General features: G+C 34.0%; 1 protein-coding gene across 1 annotated transcript; it reads left to right on the top strand.

Moving 5' to 3' along the window:
- Positions 1 to 7,723: 7,723 nt before the first annotated feature.
- On the top strand, positions 7,724 to 12,847 carry LOC133325246 (egl nine homolog 1-like). Its single transcript, XM_061534027.1, has 6 exons — positions 7,724 to 7,827; positions 9,933 to 10,080; positions 10,136 to 10,258; positions 10,328 to 10,408; positions 12,128 to 12,267; positions 12,331 to 12,847. The coding sequence occupies exons 1-6, from the start codon at positions 7,724 to 7,726 to the stop codon at positions 12,845 to 12,847; spliced, it is 1,113 nt and encodes a 370-aa protein (XP_061390011.1).
- Positions 12,848 to 18,808: the final 5,961 nt, after the last annotated feature.

Raw genomic sequence — 18,808 nt, 5'->3', positions numbered from 1 at the left:
CGGCAGCAGTTTTGTGATTGCTTCACACATTTGGCTGTTTTTGGTCACGTTTTAATTGTCGTTGTAGTGCGGACATTTTTACTGCATTTGACTGCATTTTTCCCCAAATTGAAATTTTGGTTGTATTTTTTCAAATCAAAGTAATTTATTGTTTCCTCTCTCAAAACAAAGCCACAAGATAAGATTATTATTTTATAGCATTGAACTGAATTACATCTTTGAGAAATAGAGATAAATATCAATCTGATATCTTTATTTAGAAATACTTTTGAGAGTTCTATTTTATTTAAAGTTATTATTATTTAATGTCGTATTTAATTAGTGTTATAAATATCGTAGTTTTGGCGCCGAAGGCTATTTCCTCCGTGGCACTATTTTATTATGAAATGTAGCAAAATTTTGTACGGGACCTATATGTCAATCAGGACCTAATTAAAACGTGTATTATTTGGTGCACAAATTGCATGAAATCAGATGAAAATCTATAGGGGTTATACTTACATACGAATATATTTTACAAAGTGCAATACGCGTTATTGTAGCTCCAATATTATATGTTATGCAGAAATTCTTCCAAATCGAAAAAAAACTTTAGTTATTTGGTACACCATTTAGATGAAATAAGATGAAGATATATGTATACATATGTGGAAGCTTTATCTAAACCTGAACCGATTTGAACAAGTTTCAATCTACTACCCTCTGCAATATTTCATGTAACACCATCAAACGTAAGCTCTTTGGTGCACCATTTGCATAAAATTGGACGAAAATATATATGGGAGCTATACATAAATTTGAACCGATTTCCATGAATCTTAACACACAATATTCTAGTCTCAATTCGGTAAGATCTGCCAAATTTCGTCACAATCGAACAAAAATTGGGAGTTTGGTGCTCCATTTACAAAAAATCGGATGGGAGCTATATATATAGCTTATCCGATTTCAATGAAACTTAACACACTTTATCATAGTCTCAATTTAATACGTTTTGCCAAATTTCGTCCTAATCGGACAAAAATTGAGAGTTTGTTGCAACATTTAGATAAAATCGGACGAAGCTATATATGGGAGCTATATCTATGTATATGTGATACGATTTCAATGAAACTTAGCACACTCTATCCTAGACTCAATTCCATACGTTATGGCAAATTTTGTCTCAATCGGACAAAAATTGGGAGTTTGGTGCACCATTTACATAAAATCGGAGGAAGATATATCTAAATCTGAACCGATTTTTACAAAACTTCGCAGACATCAAACTGGACTTAGTTCAGTACGCAGTGCAAAGTTTTGTCTCAATCGGACAAATATTGGAAGTTTCGTGCACCATTTAGATAAAATCGGACGAAAATAAAAGGAACCATGTGTCTATCTCGTTTTTTTGCCTGTTACAAACATAAGCACAAAGACATAATACCCTGTATAACAGTGTGGTGATGGGTATAAAAATACTTAGATCGATTCGGTCTTGTGCGCTGCTCTTCCAATTTGAATGACATGTTTCGAGATTTGTCTTCCATTTGATCCTTCCATCGAATTCATGGACTTCCCCTTCTACGTGAACCATCAGTTGGCTCGCTTTTATATGCCTTTTTTGGCTGGGGCATTCTCACCTATTCTCACAATACGACCTAGCCAACGTAGTCGCTGCAGCTCGATACGTCTGACGACATGGTTCTTTCGACGCTTTGCAAAATGCTCCTTCCAAATCCTCAACACGCTATCTGTATCTGTCACCAGGTTACCATATTCATCTCTACCGGAGGTTGTGTCTGCACCAAAGCTATCGGGTTTTTGTTTTACTCGTCGGTAAAATTTCCGGACTTCGTTCTGGCTCCTGTGCATCCGAAGTCTTTTCCTTGCTTGCAGTGTTTTTATTTGAAAGTTTTCTGCCAAGACATAGTTTATCCTATAGTTTATAAATAGAACCGGAATGCCGGACTTTAATATGAGAACCTATTTTAAAAATTTTCTGCAAATAAATTTTGTTTGCAAAAATAGAAACTTATTTCGGTTTTAAAATGAGCATCAAAATACCTAACATGGAACCTGTATTAAAAATTTTCCACATATATGGTTTTTACGCTCTGAGAACTCAGTAAGCATAATTACAACATGTGAATACTATTTTCAGAACCCTTCCCATTGTATGAGTCAAAATAAAAATAGTAAATGCCTTGATTTGGGATTAATCTTCAAGGAGATTTACCTTGCTACAAAAATCTTTCAAAGATAATTGCATTTTTTTTTTGAAATTGAATATTTTTTTTTTAAATATGGAGCAAGTGTTTGAAAAATGTGGTATGCCGACCAAATGTGATGTATTTTATGTTATTCACATCTTCATTATTTTATGCATTAAAAGAATGCCTGAAAGTGTTTTAGCAATTTCTATTTTAAAACTCACAATATTACAATTTTCCAAAATCGGTATCAAATAAAAATAAATTATCGACTACAAAAAATGTGTAAACACACAAAACTGTTCATACGTGTGTGGCCTTCGACAGACAACCTACCTCATTCATCAATATCCATTAAATTGTTAGATACATTGATAAAATGTTCATTCTAACGATATCAAAATCGCAATAAAATAATTCAAAGTGATGAGTAATTTTTCAGCCATTATATGGGAATACTTAAATTAAATGTGCATTTTTGCAAAAAAAAAACTTGCAAATTAAAAAATGTAAAAATAGTAGAAACTACAATACAAATTTTTAGAAAATAGTTGAACAAAATTTACGGTACTGAACTTTAAATTATAGTAGATAATTAAGAAAGATACAGATAATTAAAAAAGAATAAAACCCTTGTAAATACTTCATATTTGTTATGATATCGTAACAATGTAATATCCCACATTTTCGTCGTTCTAAAACGACCCTTTAAAATTTAAATTATTTTTTGAGTAGAGGAAACCCTAAAGTTGTAATCACTAAAGTGAGTCGCAATTTTCGTTTTTTATTTATTATATTATATTTTTTATATATTTTTTTCTCAGTTCATGTTTTCTATTTATTTTTAGTTTATGTCCCGACACATTGTTGTTGTTGGATTTACAATATAAAAAATATACCACTGTGTTATAAAATATAGCGCTATCTTCTTCTGAATTTTCCATTTTCATTCAAAAATTTTAAAAGATTTGAATTATGTTGCAAATGTTTTTGAAGAAATGTAAACTCAGGGGGTAGTTCGTAGGGGTTCATTTCATTTGAAAAAAATATGAAAATTAATATTATCTTTCCCAATTTTCTTCTTGCTCTTAATAAGGTAAATTATCGTATCTAATTAGTTACGCTCAAAATATCCCGCTGTGCTCTGTAAACATACATTCAACAGTACCTATCGAGAAAATTCTCTTAATTTTCATGGAAGATGGCAACCATATTTATCAAAACAATTTCCGTTTGCTATACAACCACGCATGACTGTTTGACGAATCGTCGAATATATTGTTAACATATGTATGTACTACCACCACCATGCATACATACATACACACGTACACTTAGTACAAATGTTTACTTCTACACTCTGTTAAGAGATGTTTACCAAAAACGAATATGTGGGTAAATATTCAATCGCCTATCGGGGATGATAAATTAGTATTTAGAATAGAAAGTGTAGTTTTTATATAGAATCAACTTGTTTAAATGTGGCACTATTTTTAGTACCAAAAATTTTGGTAAAATATTTACTATTTTCGGTACTATCTTGGCCTGTTCCCCTACTGCAAGAATCTACTATTTTTTGACTATTTTTTCCGATATCATAAAGGAAAAATTGTTATCGTAGTAAAAAATGGTACATTCTTGCAGGTTCTGGAGCGGGCCATCTGTATTTTTTAGATTTTTAAAAAAGTACACAAAATTGTTCCGAAATTGTATATTTTGAACACGAGTAACAAAGTTATCATATTTGGTACGATTTTTATATTTACTCAAAATTTAAAGGCCACTAGCTTATAGTACGTTTACATTGTACTGGATTTCGCTAAATTGTCAATTCCATTAAATTCTAGATTTGTATCATAGGTACCGTTTTTAGGATCGATCATCTTTTTTACCACATTTAAGCCTACACAAAAAAACCTCCATCAAATCCTCTAATAACGACGGTAGTACATTTAATATCGCATTAAGCACTCGTCGTACATTTTAGTACGTTTTTTGTACACAATTTTGCTTATCACAAACCCAATTACAGCACAAATTTCGAGCCGTAATTTTTTCGGATTGCTTAAGTTTATCATAAACTAATTTATGATAAACTAAGCGGAATAGTAAATTTCGGAGTCTAGCTCTACACCTATCTCGATGATTATTACATTTTAGAACATTCATGAATGTCTAAAGATCCTGCTGCGGACAACACTAGCGTTTGGGGACTGGAGTGCAAAAGACTGAACGGAGTGGGCCATCTTCTCCCTCACTTTTGTTGTTGGGTGTTTTTCCTTCGCTACTTTTTGTCTATTACTTCTCGCCGAACCTTGCCTTCCCAATTTTTAAAGTAGACAGCGATGGACACATAGTCGCCATATCCATTGTTTGGCCGGACTTGCCATTAAAGACCCGTCCATGCCTACCACAAGTAGAGTTCCTTCTTCATTCTCTTCTCTGTGGAAGAGTTTCAATTTTTCCAGTCATGTTCTTGACAAGACTTCGAGCATGCATTCTGTTGTGAACTCACTGACCCTACCTCTGACGAAAACAGTTGCCATTTTCTTCATCAGCTTGAGTTTGATTGTTTCGTTTATGGAGACAATTGGTCTGAATCTACTCGATTTTTCTATTTTCTTCGATATCATAAAGGAAAATTTTGTTATCGTAGTAAAAAGTGGTAGATTCTTGCAGTACGGGAGCAGACCAAATGCTAGCCACTAACATTCTCAGGGCTTCTACGATGATGATGAATGACCGTAGCATGATTTTCGTCTATCAGTGCATAGCTAAACTATAGAGAGTCTCTATAGTACCTCTTGTCAACCTTCGTATAAGATCCGTACCATCAATTGCAATCATCTTCCTCTCCCGTACAGTCCTGTTAGATCTTTTGGGATTCCCGTTCTTTTGCGAAGATTCCCATTAGGGATAAATACATCGATTAATTGACTTTTTGTATTGAAAAGTCTAAAAATCGAAGTCGATTTTAGATCTTTGAGGAAAGCGCAAAGTCGAGTTTTCAAGATCGACTTTCATAAATATTTGGTTTATTATCACAAAGCTCAAGCTCAAAACACATTTGAGAACTTTTTTATCTGTTGACAACAATTCAGACAAAAAATTATTTTTTTATTCGATTTTGTGTTAGTCGGTAAAAGTCGAAATCGATTTACAACAGGTTTGACAAAGTCGAAAAGTCTACCTTTTACTCAAAGTCAAAAGGCGGGACATACAAAAGTCTAAAAATCGACTTTGTGATCAGAGGAAAAAATCGAAAAGTCTAAAAATCGTTTTTTTGCGCTCGACTACGTATACATAATTCCGATGCACGGCTCGCCTTTAGGACACTAGAGCCAATTTTGCCGACCTCACTCGATGGATTCGCGTGGTAAAATTTATTAATTTCAGCTTTCTCTTTGGATCAATTGACGGAAAGCTTCTTTTATATCGGTTTTGCATTCGTCGGAGACCTAATGCTCTTCACCGCTTTCGAAAAGGAAGATGGAAGATCAGGCTTATCCTTTTAGGCATAAGTCTGTGCGTTGTTGTTTCTCAGTTCCATCTTGACCAGTTTCCTCCACTATTGTTGTAAGTTTAACAATGTCCTTGTTCATTTCTACCGCCATTTTATCAGCCTTTTTGCTCCTCCTGCGGCATTCTATGAGGGTTATATAGGTCTTACATTCATGTTCTAACTCAGAAGTTGAGTTCTAACAGAGTTTGTATAGGAAGTTTGGGTCAAGATTGCCCATATACTTAGATCCATTTTGTCTGTTGGCTGCGTGCTTTTAGCTATACTTTCGACCACAGTTGACAAGACACTGACCAACATCTGTATTAGATTTTTTGTAACTATCCCAGGGTGACGACTGAGTTATTTCGGCTCTGCACTTTAGTATTCCACTAATAACAGAGAATTTCTTCGAAATATAACTTCTTGTACGAATTTCCAAACATTAGAAACACATCCTAAAAAAGAAAAGCGATAGATTGAATCTAAAAATAAAATATCTGCCACTCTAAAAAATTTCTAATCGCAAACAGCGTTCCTTAATCCTTCAAGGTCAATTCTGAAGATAAGCAGAATTCATACAACAAATCGATAAAAGTAAAATACTGAATCTGTCATACAACAACTAAGTACAACAAATGGTTCTACTTCATTGTATTTACCATCCCTGTCGCTCACAAGACGTTTCTGTGATATATCTGTAGTAAAACCAAAAGTAAACACCAACAATAATAACAACAACAACTAAAAACAAAATATACGCACATTTCATGGATGGCGGGGTATACAAATATCTATACGTACGTACGTATGTTCAATTGCACGTCACATCCGATTCTTTGGTGGGCGCTGTGAGCGAGTTTTTGTTTGTTTGCCTTTTTTTCTTTTCTTTTCATTTTTCGACAAGAAGAGACATGACAGCACTCCGCCACTGCACGTAGTTGTTAGTAGAGTTTTGCATTTACTTAAGAAAGACGGAGAGTGTGAGAGTGATTTGCCTCCATAAATACAACACGCACGTCTTTGCTCATTCAATAACAGATATTAGAAACGAACGGTTCGGAAGAGAAATATATACGGCTAATTTATAATTTGTTTGAAATATTTTAAGAAATTTTTAGCAATAAAAAGGAATATGATAAACGAGGGAAACAAAATAAAAAACAAAAACTAAATTTCATACAAGATTATTTGAGCGGTACTCTGTTGTTAAAGAAATTAAAAAAAAAACATCAACACTATTCCAGTTCCGCTTTGCCATTACTTCGAGTGCACAAAAAAAACGAAAGAGGGGGGTAAAAATAGTGACCATTCAACCATTTGTTATCATCTTTATGTAGAAAATACGCGTTGTAACTAACGGTCATAACATTTTTGCCGTATGTACTCTTCCTGTCAGAGAGAGAGAGAGAGAAATTTCCTGAGGAAGTAATTGTGAGATAGTGGGAGAGAGCAAACCCCGCCGAGAATGATAAACAGAGAACACTGCCGATAAAGAACAGATTGCAAAACATTCTATTGCCGCCGCCGCCACTGCTGCTATAAAAAGAAAATTCACTGCCCGCCACCAAACAAACTGCCAAAGAGCGTGCTAATGAAACGTGTGTGTGTTCGTGCTTGGAGAGCAACTTCCACTTGAGATACTCCAACCAACCAGCCAGTCAAGCAAACAAAATAAAATACCCAACTACTGGCTACCTCTACCTGAAATTTTGAAGTTCAAATAATTGACTAGTTGCGTGTTGGCATTCAGTAAAGCAAGACTGATCCAAAACTGACAACGGAATTTTGAAAAATAAAAACTGATATTTTTTGAACAAAAAGCAACAATAACATAAAGTTCCTAAAGAAACAAATAAAACACAACTTATGAATATTAAAAAATAATAATACTAAACTAAAAAAATTCAAAAGTATTATTCCTATAACTGTGATATTAGAATTAAAGAAAAAACAACAAATATTTAAGTGTCCTTTTAAAAATAAACCAAAAAAATATTTTAATCAAAACACAACAACAATCATCGTCAACATGATTACTTCAACAACCTCAACAACGGATTATAATAATTTTTTTAAACGTCCTGCCCTTCCCTCAAATGCCGAACAATATTTACGCGAACAACTTGAAATTGGGTAACTACTACTATATTTTCTTCGTTACTTTGTGTATATTTTTCAATTTTGTTTTGTTAAATAGAAAGTATTAAATAACAAAAAAAAATCAAAATAACAAAAATATTACTCAAAAATTTCTTTGGTATTACTACCACATATTTTGCATTTGTTATTGACGCCGCAAGGCCTTCAATTGATGTCTAGTTTGTTTTCTTTTTGTATTATTATTGTTATTATTTTTGTTGCTGTCATTATGTTTTCGTCATAAAAATGTGAAAATTAATATTGAGATCATGGTTGATTTGCTCACACAGCTCAACAAGAAATAGCAAATCATATATAGACCAGGCCGGTCGGTAGGTCGGTTCGTTCTCTCCATCAAACATGTCAATATTGTCGATAAAGATTCTGTGTTAGGGCGGCACTTTAACTGCCAACTACCAACAAAAAAATTGTGTCATATTCTATTATGTTTTGACGTAAGATTAATGCCAAAAACAGCTGACAGTTTTATGGCTAAAATGGAAATGCAAAAGTTTTTTTGTTTACCTTAGAATTCTGCGATTATTTTAAGTAAGAGGATATTTCGATCCTCCAAAAAGTTTATATAGAGTCTGTTAATAGTGATATTTTTAATAAAATTAAATTTTAATTTTCCTATATGGGTCAATTTGAAATTAAAAAAAGTAAAACTTGTAGATCATGATATAGAAATATATACATAAATGCTATACCCATTTTAATATCTTTCTTATTATATGGTACTCTCATGCATAATTTTCAACCCGATTTTTGACATTTACTTAATAACAAGTCGATGTAAGATTTTTCGTATGTATTTTTCTCATGAAAATTAAACATTGTGGGTTTTTCCGTAAGCAGTTCGTGCCAATAAATGAAAATTTTGTAATCATATCGACTTTGTGATATACCAAAAAATAATATACACTTTTTAATAATATTATCAGTCTTATGGCTAATGGTTTTAGAACCTTTTTTGGAGCAAATCCGGAACATTTAATCGTAAAGCAAGTTTGAAGATGAATAATACCGGTCCATTTTTTTTTGATACCTCCCCACATTAATTTTTTAATGTCATACGAACGAAGTATTCGATTTGAAGAATCCAGTATTTTAAGCAAATTAGTGTAGTTTTTGAATATGGGACTTGTGGGTTCACTCCTCCCCCACAAAGTGTCAAGATTGTGAAAATTTGTAAATCCAATATTAAGCAACATGATCTATACCGTGCTCATTGTAATATTTTTATTTCTCAATAATATTTCCCATTGGTCCACCCCTTCTGGAACCTCACCCTACAAAAAGTGAACATTTTTAAATCAAGGAAATATGTCGAAATATAAAAAAGGACTAATAACGAAAATGTTAATTTGGGAAAGTCTCAGTTGATTACCACAAGGTTCCTTAATTAGTCTTTACTAGACGATTTTGATATTACAAATTAATATTATATTTAAATATTAATATTCAGATAAATAATTTATATAAATAATAATTTAAATACATTTAATTCATTTGCTCAAACACCACATTTTAATATATTTAAAATGAAATTTGCATTTTTCCACGTGCCAGTATTCATATGTATATAAATATTTTGATAAATTATTACTATTCATGTTCGAAAATGATAACAACAAATATCTAACTTCCTCATCGATATATAGGAATAAATAAAATATAAATATTTTTCTAATGATATCAATTTTGATGGACATTAAATAACTTATGATTCCTTACAAAAATACATTCAAAATTAAAATAGACGACAACATTTAAAAAACAACAAATGACAAGTCACAATAGCAATGCATTTATTAATATTAAATAAAAAATTAGCAACTTTACAATAAATTAAACTAAATTTACAAAGAAACAAAAATCCCCTTGGATTGGGTTTTTTGCAGCTTTTCATACAAACACACATTTAAATTTTCCATTTGTCATTGAGTTTTGGTCGTAAAGAAAAAAAAAACTAACAAGCAAACTGCAATAAAAAGCAGCTTATTTTTAATTCTCACAATTACAACAACCACACAAAAAACATATGTCTATAAAAATGAAAAAAAAAAATCTTATATTTCCCCCTCTTGTGATTCCAGTGAACGACGATATGAGGAATTATGTCGTAACATCATCAATGACATGAATCAATATGGCCTTTCGGTGGTGGATGATTTTCTTGGCCGTGAAAAGGGCATGCAAATACTCAATGAGGTGCTTAACATGTATTCAGCCGGTGTTTTTAAGGTATGCATTTCGAATTAGAGTTCTATGAATAATAATCTAATAGTCTTTTTTTCAGGATGGTCAATTAGTCAATAATTTTAAATCCGATCAAGACCTTAAAACAATTCGTGGTGATAAAATTACCTGGGTCAAAGGTGTTGAGCCAGGCTGTTCTAATGTAGGCTTTTTAATTAATCAAGTAAGTTCTAAGTTTGTAATTTGAAATTGTTTTAGAAATGCATTATTTTGTTGTTGTTTTCATTTGCAGATTGATGCGGTTATTTGTCGAGCAAATGCCATGAGAAATAATGGCAAATTGGGTGATTATGTTATTAAAGAACGGACAAAGGTAAATATTAATAGGAATTTGATCAATATTCCAAATATTGACACAAATGTTTAAGAAACATGATTTTGGTCCATGCTCTCTCCGATGATTTTGAATTTTAAAATTTATTTATCTATATTTTCGAACAAAATATTTAAACTGTCGAAAAAATTGTATAAATTTCAAGTCTATAAAAACATCATTCATAATTTATTTTTATAAGATTTTATTTTACTGTTGAAATGTTTCAGTGCGTCTCTTTTGACCGCCCTTAAACAATTTTATTTCATGTGAAATATTCATTTTTAACCCCTCAAATAAGTATCATTAAAATATTAGGTTCGTTCGTTTACTCAATAATTTGTACGAATTTGTACAAATTATTACAAAATGTTGTTCGTTTACTCAAAATTCCAGTAAAACAGAGTATTTGCCAATTATTACAAGGCAAATTTACTCAGTAAGAATTTTCTTGTACCATCAGCTGATATTAAATCAGCTGTTTTGTTATGTTTTGTAAACAAAAAAAAAATTGTTCTCAAGAAAATTGATTGTTTTGTGAATTTTATTTTGATTTTGTATCATTAAATACCAAAATGGATGAAGAAAACGCAAGTATTTAAAAATAAGGTAATACAAGAGTAATTGGCGAACGATTTTTTAGGTTCCAAATCAAAACAAAAAGTGTGCATCCCTAACATGTGTGGAACACCATCGGTTATGTCGTCACACCGGTCACAACCCTTTTAAATGCTTGTGGGGAACAAACAACATCAATTTTCCGCTTGTTATCCATTTTTCTAATAAAAATGCTGTTTTTTAAAATTTGTTTGTTGTTTTAATAAATAAATTACTCTCATTCGTATACTCTCTGCAAATATATAAATATTACTCGAACGAACCTATTGTCTTTTTTTCTCAAAATCAGCTGATTTAATAAATTCCAAAATGATTGCATATAAATGCAATTATATTAGAAACTATACTCTATTGCAATTATAAATTAAATTGTTAATAAATAAAATACTCATTGGAAATATATTTTATTTATACCATAAAGACGTAATGAAACAATTATTTATTACAAAACAATTATCACTTCCCCCTGGTTTACCTGCCTATCAAATTTATTGGCCATTTACCGGTTTATAGTTTATTAAAAAATTACGTTTGAATAAAAATAGCAAAATGACATTGAAACAAAAAGAAATAAAGCCTAATTAAAGTGTAATATAGTTGTATTCTTAACGATCACTTTGCTAGGCGTCACATTCAATTGGTTAACTGATTTAAAATAACTTGATATAATCTTATCTTTGGCAAACTACAAGGGGAAGCCCAGCCAGACGTTTTCACTTCAATTCGATTCACAAAGAAATTTGAAAAGGTTCTGCTCTTTTTCTCTCGCTAGGCTATCCAGAAGTAGCAAAAGTAAATAATATCTTATTATCTGGCTAAAGACACGAACGAACACGAACTACATTTAAACAAGATGACATTTTCCATTGCGCAAAATGTTAACATCTGTTGTTATTTACAATAACTAAGGCATACGCGATCATTTCTCACAAAGCATCTGCTAAAATAGGAGGAAACAAAAATAGCTTGACATATTTATATAAATATAATCTTATCAGTGTCTTTCACATTTTGTTCTAAAGATTCAAAAATTTAAAAATATATATTTTTTTGAAATATTTTAAGTTATTTTTATTAACAATTTGTTTTATTATTTTCTAGGCCATGGTTGCATGTTACCCTGGGTCCGGTTCTCACTATGTTATGCATGTCGACAATCCAAACAAAGATGGCCGAGTCATTACCGCCATTTATTATTTAAATCTCAATTGGGATTCCAGAGACAGTGGTGGTGTTTTAAGGTAAATTTTGTCTATTTCTTAAAATGTTGAATCAGTTAATAAGTCATTTTCCAATTTTTATAGAATATTCCCCGAACAAGCTAAATCCGTGGCAGATATTGAACCAAAATTCGATCGTTTAATCTTCTTTTGGTCAGACAAACGTAATCCACATGAAGTGCAACCCGCCCACAGAACCCGCTATGCCATTACTGTTTGGTATTTTGATGCCAATGAACGAGAAGCTGCCTTAAATCGTTGCAAAAACAATACCCAAAATAATAGAAACACAAACAGCAGCGGCAATTCTACGTCATCCTCCTCAAATGCATCGTCATCATCATCCTCCTCCGCAGCAGCAGCACCCAATAATACAAACAGTTCATCTTCCTCCTCGTCCTCCGCCAGTTCAGCTTCATCTGTACCTCCACAAGTAACAAACAGCAATGAAAGTCATCCTTCTAGTAATGAGTACAACAGCACAACATCACCATCCTCCCTGTCTTCATCTCCAACGCCACCTGCCTGTAATTTGTCTGGAAATTCGGCCGCGAATAGTGTTCGACCTGTCCAGGTTGTTCTACCCAACTGTTACAAATAACAACCGAAGTTTATTGTCTCGGTCGAGAAGTATGAATATCATCAGCATGTAGTGTAGTGTGTAAATTTTATTTAAAAACCATACGCTTACATTGAATATCCAAAACTAAACAAAGAAAACCCAAAGGGGAGACTAACATGCACTGCAGGAAGCAAAAAAAGAAATGAGGGAAGATGACGACATAGAAGAAGCAAAAAAGTACCTCACTGCATGCCGAGAAACCCTTGCAGTCCCTCAGGCTTTTCAATTAGTCAGATACCCTTATATATATCAAGAATGTGGACTATACACATTTTACTGAAGACATTTAACAATTGGCAAATACTAAGCCGCCTAAAAGTCATTTATGAAATGAATTAATCAAAATCTATGACAAATGAAATAATCTTCTATATTAGTAGATTACCCCAGGGGTTCTCATTAACCATTCTCGGATGATCATTTTATAGCTAGAATAACAAAGTATTGAAGTTACAAACACAACAACTATTGTGAATAGCTTGTAAAAGTCTAGATATAATTTTCATACATATTGCAAGTCAATGCAATGCACCTTTGAAAACACATTGAATGCTATATAAAATACAAACAAAACACAAAACAAAGGACAAAACAGAAGAATTTAATAAATATTAATTAATTTTTTGTAAATAAAGGATATACCTTGAATACCTAAGAATATCTTACCTAAAGGAGAACACTATCTAATGTATACTATTTTTCAATTGTATATTATTATATATTGTAGTAGATATGTTTAGCAAAATATTATATTTTTTCTTTATATTTTGCTCATTGAAATAAATTTATAAAACTTAACAAAAAATTAAAACAAAAAAAAAACTTGTATGTTCTACTCAATATAGTTTTTTTCTATAAAACAAAATATTTTACAATAACAACAGAACGTAAATTATTTCTAACATGTATATATGTATGCAAATTAAATTGTATTATTATGAATGCAAAATAATAAAAATAAAAAACAAAACAAATTAAATTAATTCAAAGAAATATTTTATAAGACTTTTTCTTTTTCTATTGATGGGGATTTGTTTTGATGCAAGATCATACGTTAAATCTGATAAGGAAATGAAATTGTGTACAATATTCGCAAAACGAATATCGATTTTAAAGGGAAATATGAAATATGTCACAATACCAAAGGGGCTACATTATCATTGGGACATCACTATTCCAAAAAGTTAATAAACCAGAAAATTGAGGACAGTTGAAATTACATGCCAGGAGAAATTTTTGGAAAAAATATACATTGCAGATGTTTGATAACCCTCACATAAACGTAAATAATCAACTCCATTGACGTCGCTGTTTGATATGAGAGACCTAATGTTGCAGTTGTTGTTGTTGTAGCAACATAATACATGTAGTGTGTCATTCATCGACTGGTTCTGCTTCCTCAACCTCCAAATTCAAGAAAGTTGTAACATGAACGGGTTGCGTCCAAAGTGAATTCGATGATATATGAGTCGGCTTAGCTGGGCAGTTGAAGAGGTGCAACGTGTCGTGTGGTCCTAATCCACATGCAGGACATGTGTTAGGTATCGAGCCGTCTATTCTTGCCCAATATGAATTGTGACGGTTGCACCATCCTGATCTTAGTTGAGCTAAGACTACTCGTGTTTGCCTTGGTAGATGCTTCTCCTCTGCTACGATGGATGGGGGGGGGTGGTCTCCAATTATGGTATTCACGCAATACTGTTCTACTGCCCGAGCGACTGCGTATGTGTGAATACCAATCAGACCTGCTTGATAGGCTTCTTGATCTAGGGGTTCACGCTTGTACCTTTGGACCTCTCTCTCTCTGTAGATCATGAAGATCTTTCCATAAGACTATGGCAGGGATGTTCCCGACGATAGCACCCAAGCAAGTACTGAATCACAACATATAATTGTGACGATGTAGGGTAAGATCTCCTCATGAAGATGGTCCACAGGAGTCATGAGGAGACACCCTGTTGCAGTTCTCAGGGCAACATTCTGGCAGGTCTTCCACTGCGTAACACTAACATTCGCGAACCACACTGGCGCCGCATATCTTTCCAATGTCTGGCCTATTGATTTAGCGACTTGGGGACCTTGTTCCTACTTCTAATCTTATCGCATATGGCAGTGGCTTGCGCAGACGACATGAAAATGCTGTCGAACGTTACTCCCAGTATCTTCGGGTAGTTGGTGGTCAGAGTCAATTCTCCATCGACCACATAATGGTCGATGTGGGAGCTTCATTTCAGCCGTCCATGTGGTGAACAGTGTGGCTGTTGATTTGGTGGCGGATATTTTTATATTCCTCAGAAGGAAGAAATTAACAAGATCGGCAGTATAGACGTTTGGCCTCTCACATATATCATCAATAATGGGACCCGCATACATTACGATCTCTATGCCATCCGGTGGTTGTGGAATATCAGAAAGGTAGAGGTTAAACAGTTCCGGAGATATCACCCCTCCTTGGGGAACCCCTGTTTTGCTCTGCGGGGTTTAAACTTCCTCTTTCTGAATTCCAAATACCAGTGGCGTCCACACATATAGTTGATTATCCAATGTTTCAAACACTGCCGGAGATTTGTCCTCTCTATATCTTCGAACAGCTTGGCATGGTTGACAGTATCGAAGGCCTTCGATAGGTCAAGTGCCACCAAAACTGTTCGGTTGCACGGCCTGTTCTGGTTGAGCACTCTGCTAATATGTGTGGCAATGGCGTGTAGTGCTGTTGTTGTGCTGTGCATCTTACGGCATCCATGTTGGTGTTGGGCAACTGTATAATTGATTCTCAACGATGGGAGGAATAGCGCCTCAAGTATCTTTGTTACCGGCGAGAGAAGTGAAATCGGCCTGTACGATTCACCCCTGCTGGCATCCTTGCCAGGCTTCAGTAGCGGGATCACCCTGCTCATTTTCCAGGCTTCAGGAACTATGTGGCTGGTTAACGACAAGTTGAGGGCTGATGTTAAGTACTCAACTCCGGGTTCATCCAGCTACTTAAGCATTACCATGGATATTCCGTCCAGGCCCAACGCTTTGGACGACTTAGCGTTATTGACGACACACTATGTCGCGAGTTCATATAAACAGCGGCCAAAAATAGAAGGAGTTATCGTAAGTTAATGAAATTTGGTACATGTGCTTATTATTGGCCTAAAGAGCAACTGACAAAAAATTTGATAGATCGGACCAAGATTTCGTATACCTCCCATACAATGGGTCTTGAGAATGTCACCCTTTTTGGCCTATAAAATCTTTAACATTCAAACAAATTCAATGAAAATTGGCAATTTACATTTAATTAGGCCTCTAAAGCAACTGACCAAAAACTGGGTAGATCGGACCAAGATTTGATATACCTCCCATACGAAGGGTCTTGAAAAATCCGCTTTTTTGGACCTATAAATTTTTTATATTCATCCAAATTGCTCGAAAATTTTCATGTCTTCTTCCAAATTACATCAAATTTGGGCGATGAAAGTAATAGGTGCTGTAATTTAGTTGTTGGCCCATATTTCAGGTACCTACCATACCAAAAGTCCCTAAAAATGTAACTTTCTGTACTATAAAATCGTTATATGCAGCTAAATTAAGTATATTAGTTATATTTTTGTTATTTTTAATATAATAAAATATTTGATATACTTTAGTTACTAATAATTTACTTTTTTATCATTCACAAAATTTTCAAAACACACATCAGAGATATATATAAAATATTGTCTTCCCAAATGTACGATTTAGTATTACCCACGTTATAATCTCGGGCCTTTACTTTATGGCTGTTTAAGGATATTACAAGGTCGGATTGTAATATAAAATTCTAAATGTCCTTACTTAACTCGTCTTTAACAAAAGTTCGGGCTGCTACTAATTATTTGTTGGCATGACTTGTTAGCATCTTCTGAAAGTCGCTCAAAAGGTATTACTGCACTTTGCATATCCCATGCCATGAACTAATATTTTTCTGTATGAACTTTCCACAAATGTAATTCATGTGCGACATCTAAATTTAGATTATAAGATTATGTCTCAAATGATGTGATAAATAAGTATAATCTTCAAACTGACTGAAAATTTATTTAAAAGCTATATTTTAAAACCAATTCTCCCATATCTTCGCTTCGAATAACGTTTTTACCACTTAATTGCAAATTTTATGTAAAATATTGTATTATTTCTATGTTCTGAATACATATTCTCCTTCCTATTTGACCCTCAATAACTTATTTAATTGTATACATAACATATTTGACAATTCGCTTCTAACCATTTCATGAATATACCGTATTTTTTTAATAAGGTTGTCACCAAAAAAGTTAAATAACTCTTAGGACCGCAGGACTCCGCAGCTAATTTTTTTTATTCCTTAAATAACACACTTTTCACCACTCAAATAAAAAAAAATTAGAGCTAACCTTTTTTAAACTTTTTTTTTCTGCTCCAATAATTTCAAAATTTGTTTTAAAAATTTGATGAACTAAGTACTACAAGTGTGGACGACTGTATACACCATATGATATCTATATACATACAAACTAAAGCGAATCCTAGTTTTTACATCCAGAGCAACCAAAATAAACACTTTTATAATAACCGTTAATTTGAATATTCAAATATTTGAGCAGCAGAAAAACACACCCATTTTTCGAAAATATGGTAAAAAATCAGTTTATAAATAATTATCAGATTTGAACCTCTACAAAACTACTTAACATATCGATATAAAATTTCATATTTATTCTAATTGGAGTGTTTTCTATCAATCCTCATCAAAAAATTTGTCCTCCGTGGTACTTGGTTTTGACCATTTTTGGCCGCGGTCGTGACACTGTGCGACATCTGCAACGTCCTCCTTCGTAAATTGTGGTTGTTCCTCCTCAGCTCGGAGTGCCCTTATGTGACGTAGCACACTCCTTTTCGCCCTGTCACTCTCGGTGTGCTCTATGAATTGCCGGTTAAAATAACTCGCGCACCTCTTCGGGTCTGTCACAGTTACGTCGTTAAATGTAACAGCCGTCCTTCCAGGATTTGAGAGTGACTTAACCGGTGCCCACAATTTACTTGTTCCGGTGGCAAAGTTGCATTGCTTCAGTTGGTCTAGCCACTTTTTCCTTTTGTGCTCGAATACTAGTCTGTTGACTTCAAGGGTAAGTTCTCGCACCCTTGGGTCTTCAGGGGTAGTACGACGGAGCTCATTACGCCAATTAGCCAATACCGTTGCTTCTGCTGGGAAGTTAGGTCTTACTTCGGGTATTCGACCAGCAGGTATAAAGCGAGCGGCAACAGTAGCGATGATTTTCCGGAAATTCCTCTCAGCTACCCGTGGATCTGAGTGAATGAGCAGCTCTCTGAAACGGTGATTGGTAAACTCTCTGAAGTCAGGCCAATCAGCTTTCCCATGGTTCAGGAAAGTAGGACTTTCAGAGGTTATGGAGTCTAGCGGTCTGTTGACGGTGACGATGATCGGAAGGTGGTCTGAGCCGAGTGAAATGGCGGGTTGCCAAGTTACGTCATTTATCAGACCCGGTGCCACAATGGTGATGTCTGGCGAGTTGTGGCAATCTCCTCTTATCCTCGTGGGGGCATCCTCATTAACCGTGCAAAATGTTGAGCTTTCAATTTGCTCAGCCAGCGCTGTAACCCTCTGGTCATTACATAGGACGGAATGGCACAACTAATAGTGGGCATAGCAATCCCCTAGTACCAGACGGTCATTACCTTCTAAAAACGGACTTATATCCGGTAAGTAACGCGGTGTACAGATACTCATCGGTGGAATATAAAAATCGAACACCTCTACCTCGGCAGTTCCACACTTGACTGCTACCCCCATACTTTCCATACATGGGTCACTAGAGTGTAGCTCGACAGAATGGTGCAAGAAGAATGCAAGTCCCCCACCTACGCTTCTGGTACGCTTCTACAGTACTCGGTTAGCTTGGTTTCCTGGAT

This window comes from Musca vetustissima, unplaced genomic scaffold (genome assembly GCF_032173495.1).
Source record: "Musca vetustissima isolate MV318-11 ecotype Yass unplaced genomic scaffold, APGP_CSIRO_Mvet_v1 utg61267, whole genome shotgun sequence".
Lineage (NCBI taxonomy): Eukaryota > Metazoa > Arthropoda > Insecta > Diptera > Muscidae > Musca > Musca vetustissima.
The sequence above is the reverse complement of the archived record's forward strand: the minus strand, read 5'-3'. Positions and strand labels throughout refer to the sequence as shown.

Bases quoted from the DNA above. Each gene is read 5' to 3' on its own strand.
- LOC133325246 (XM_061534027.1), top strand. From the start codon at position 7,724: ATGATTACTTCAACAACCTCAACAACGGATTATAATAATTTTTTTAAA. The intron at 7,828-9,932 runs GTAACTACTACT...TTGTGATTCCAG, and splicing joins CGCGAACAACTTGAAATTGG to TGAACGACGATATGAGGAAT. The intron at 10,081-10,135 runs GTATGCATTTCG...TCTTTTTTTCAG, and splicing joins ATTCAGCCGGTGTTTTTAAG to GATGGTCAATTAGTCAATAA.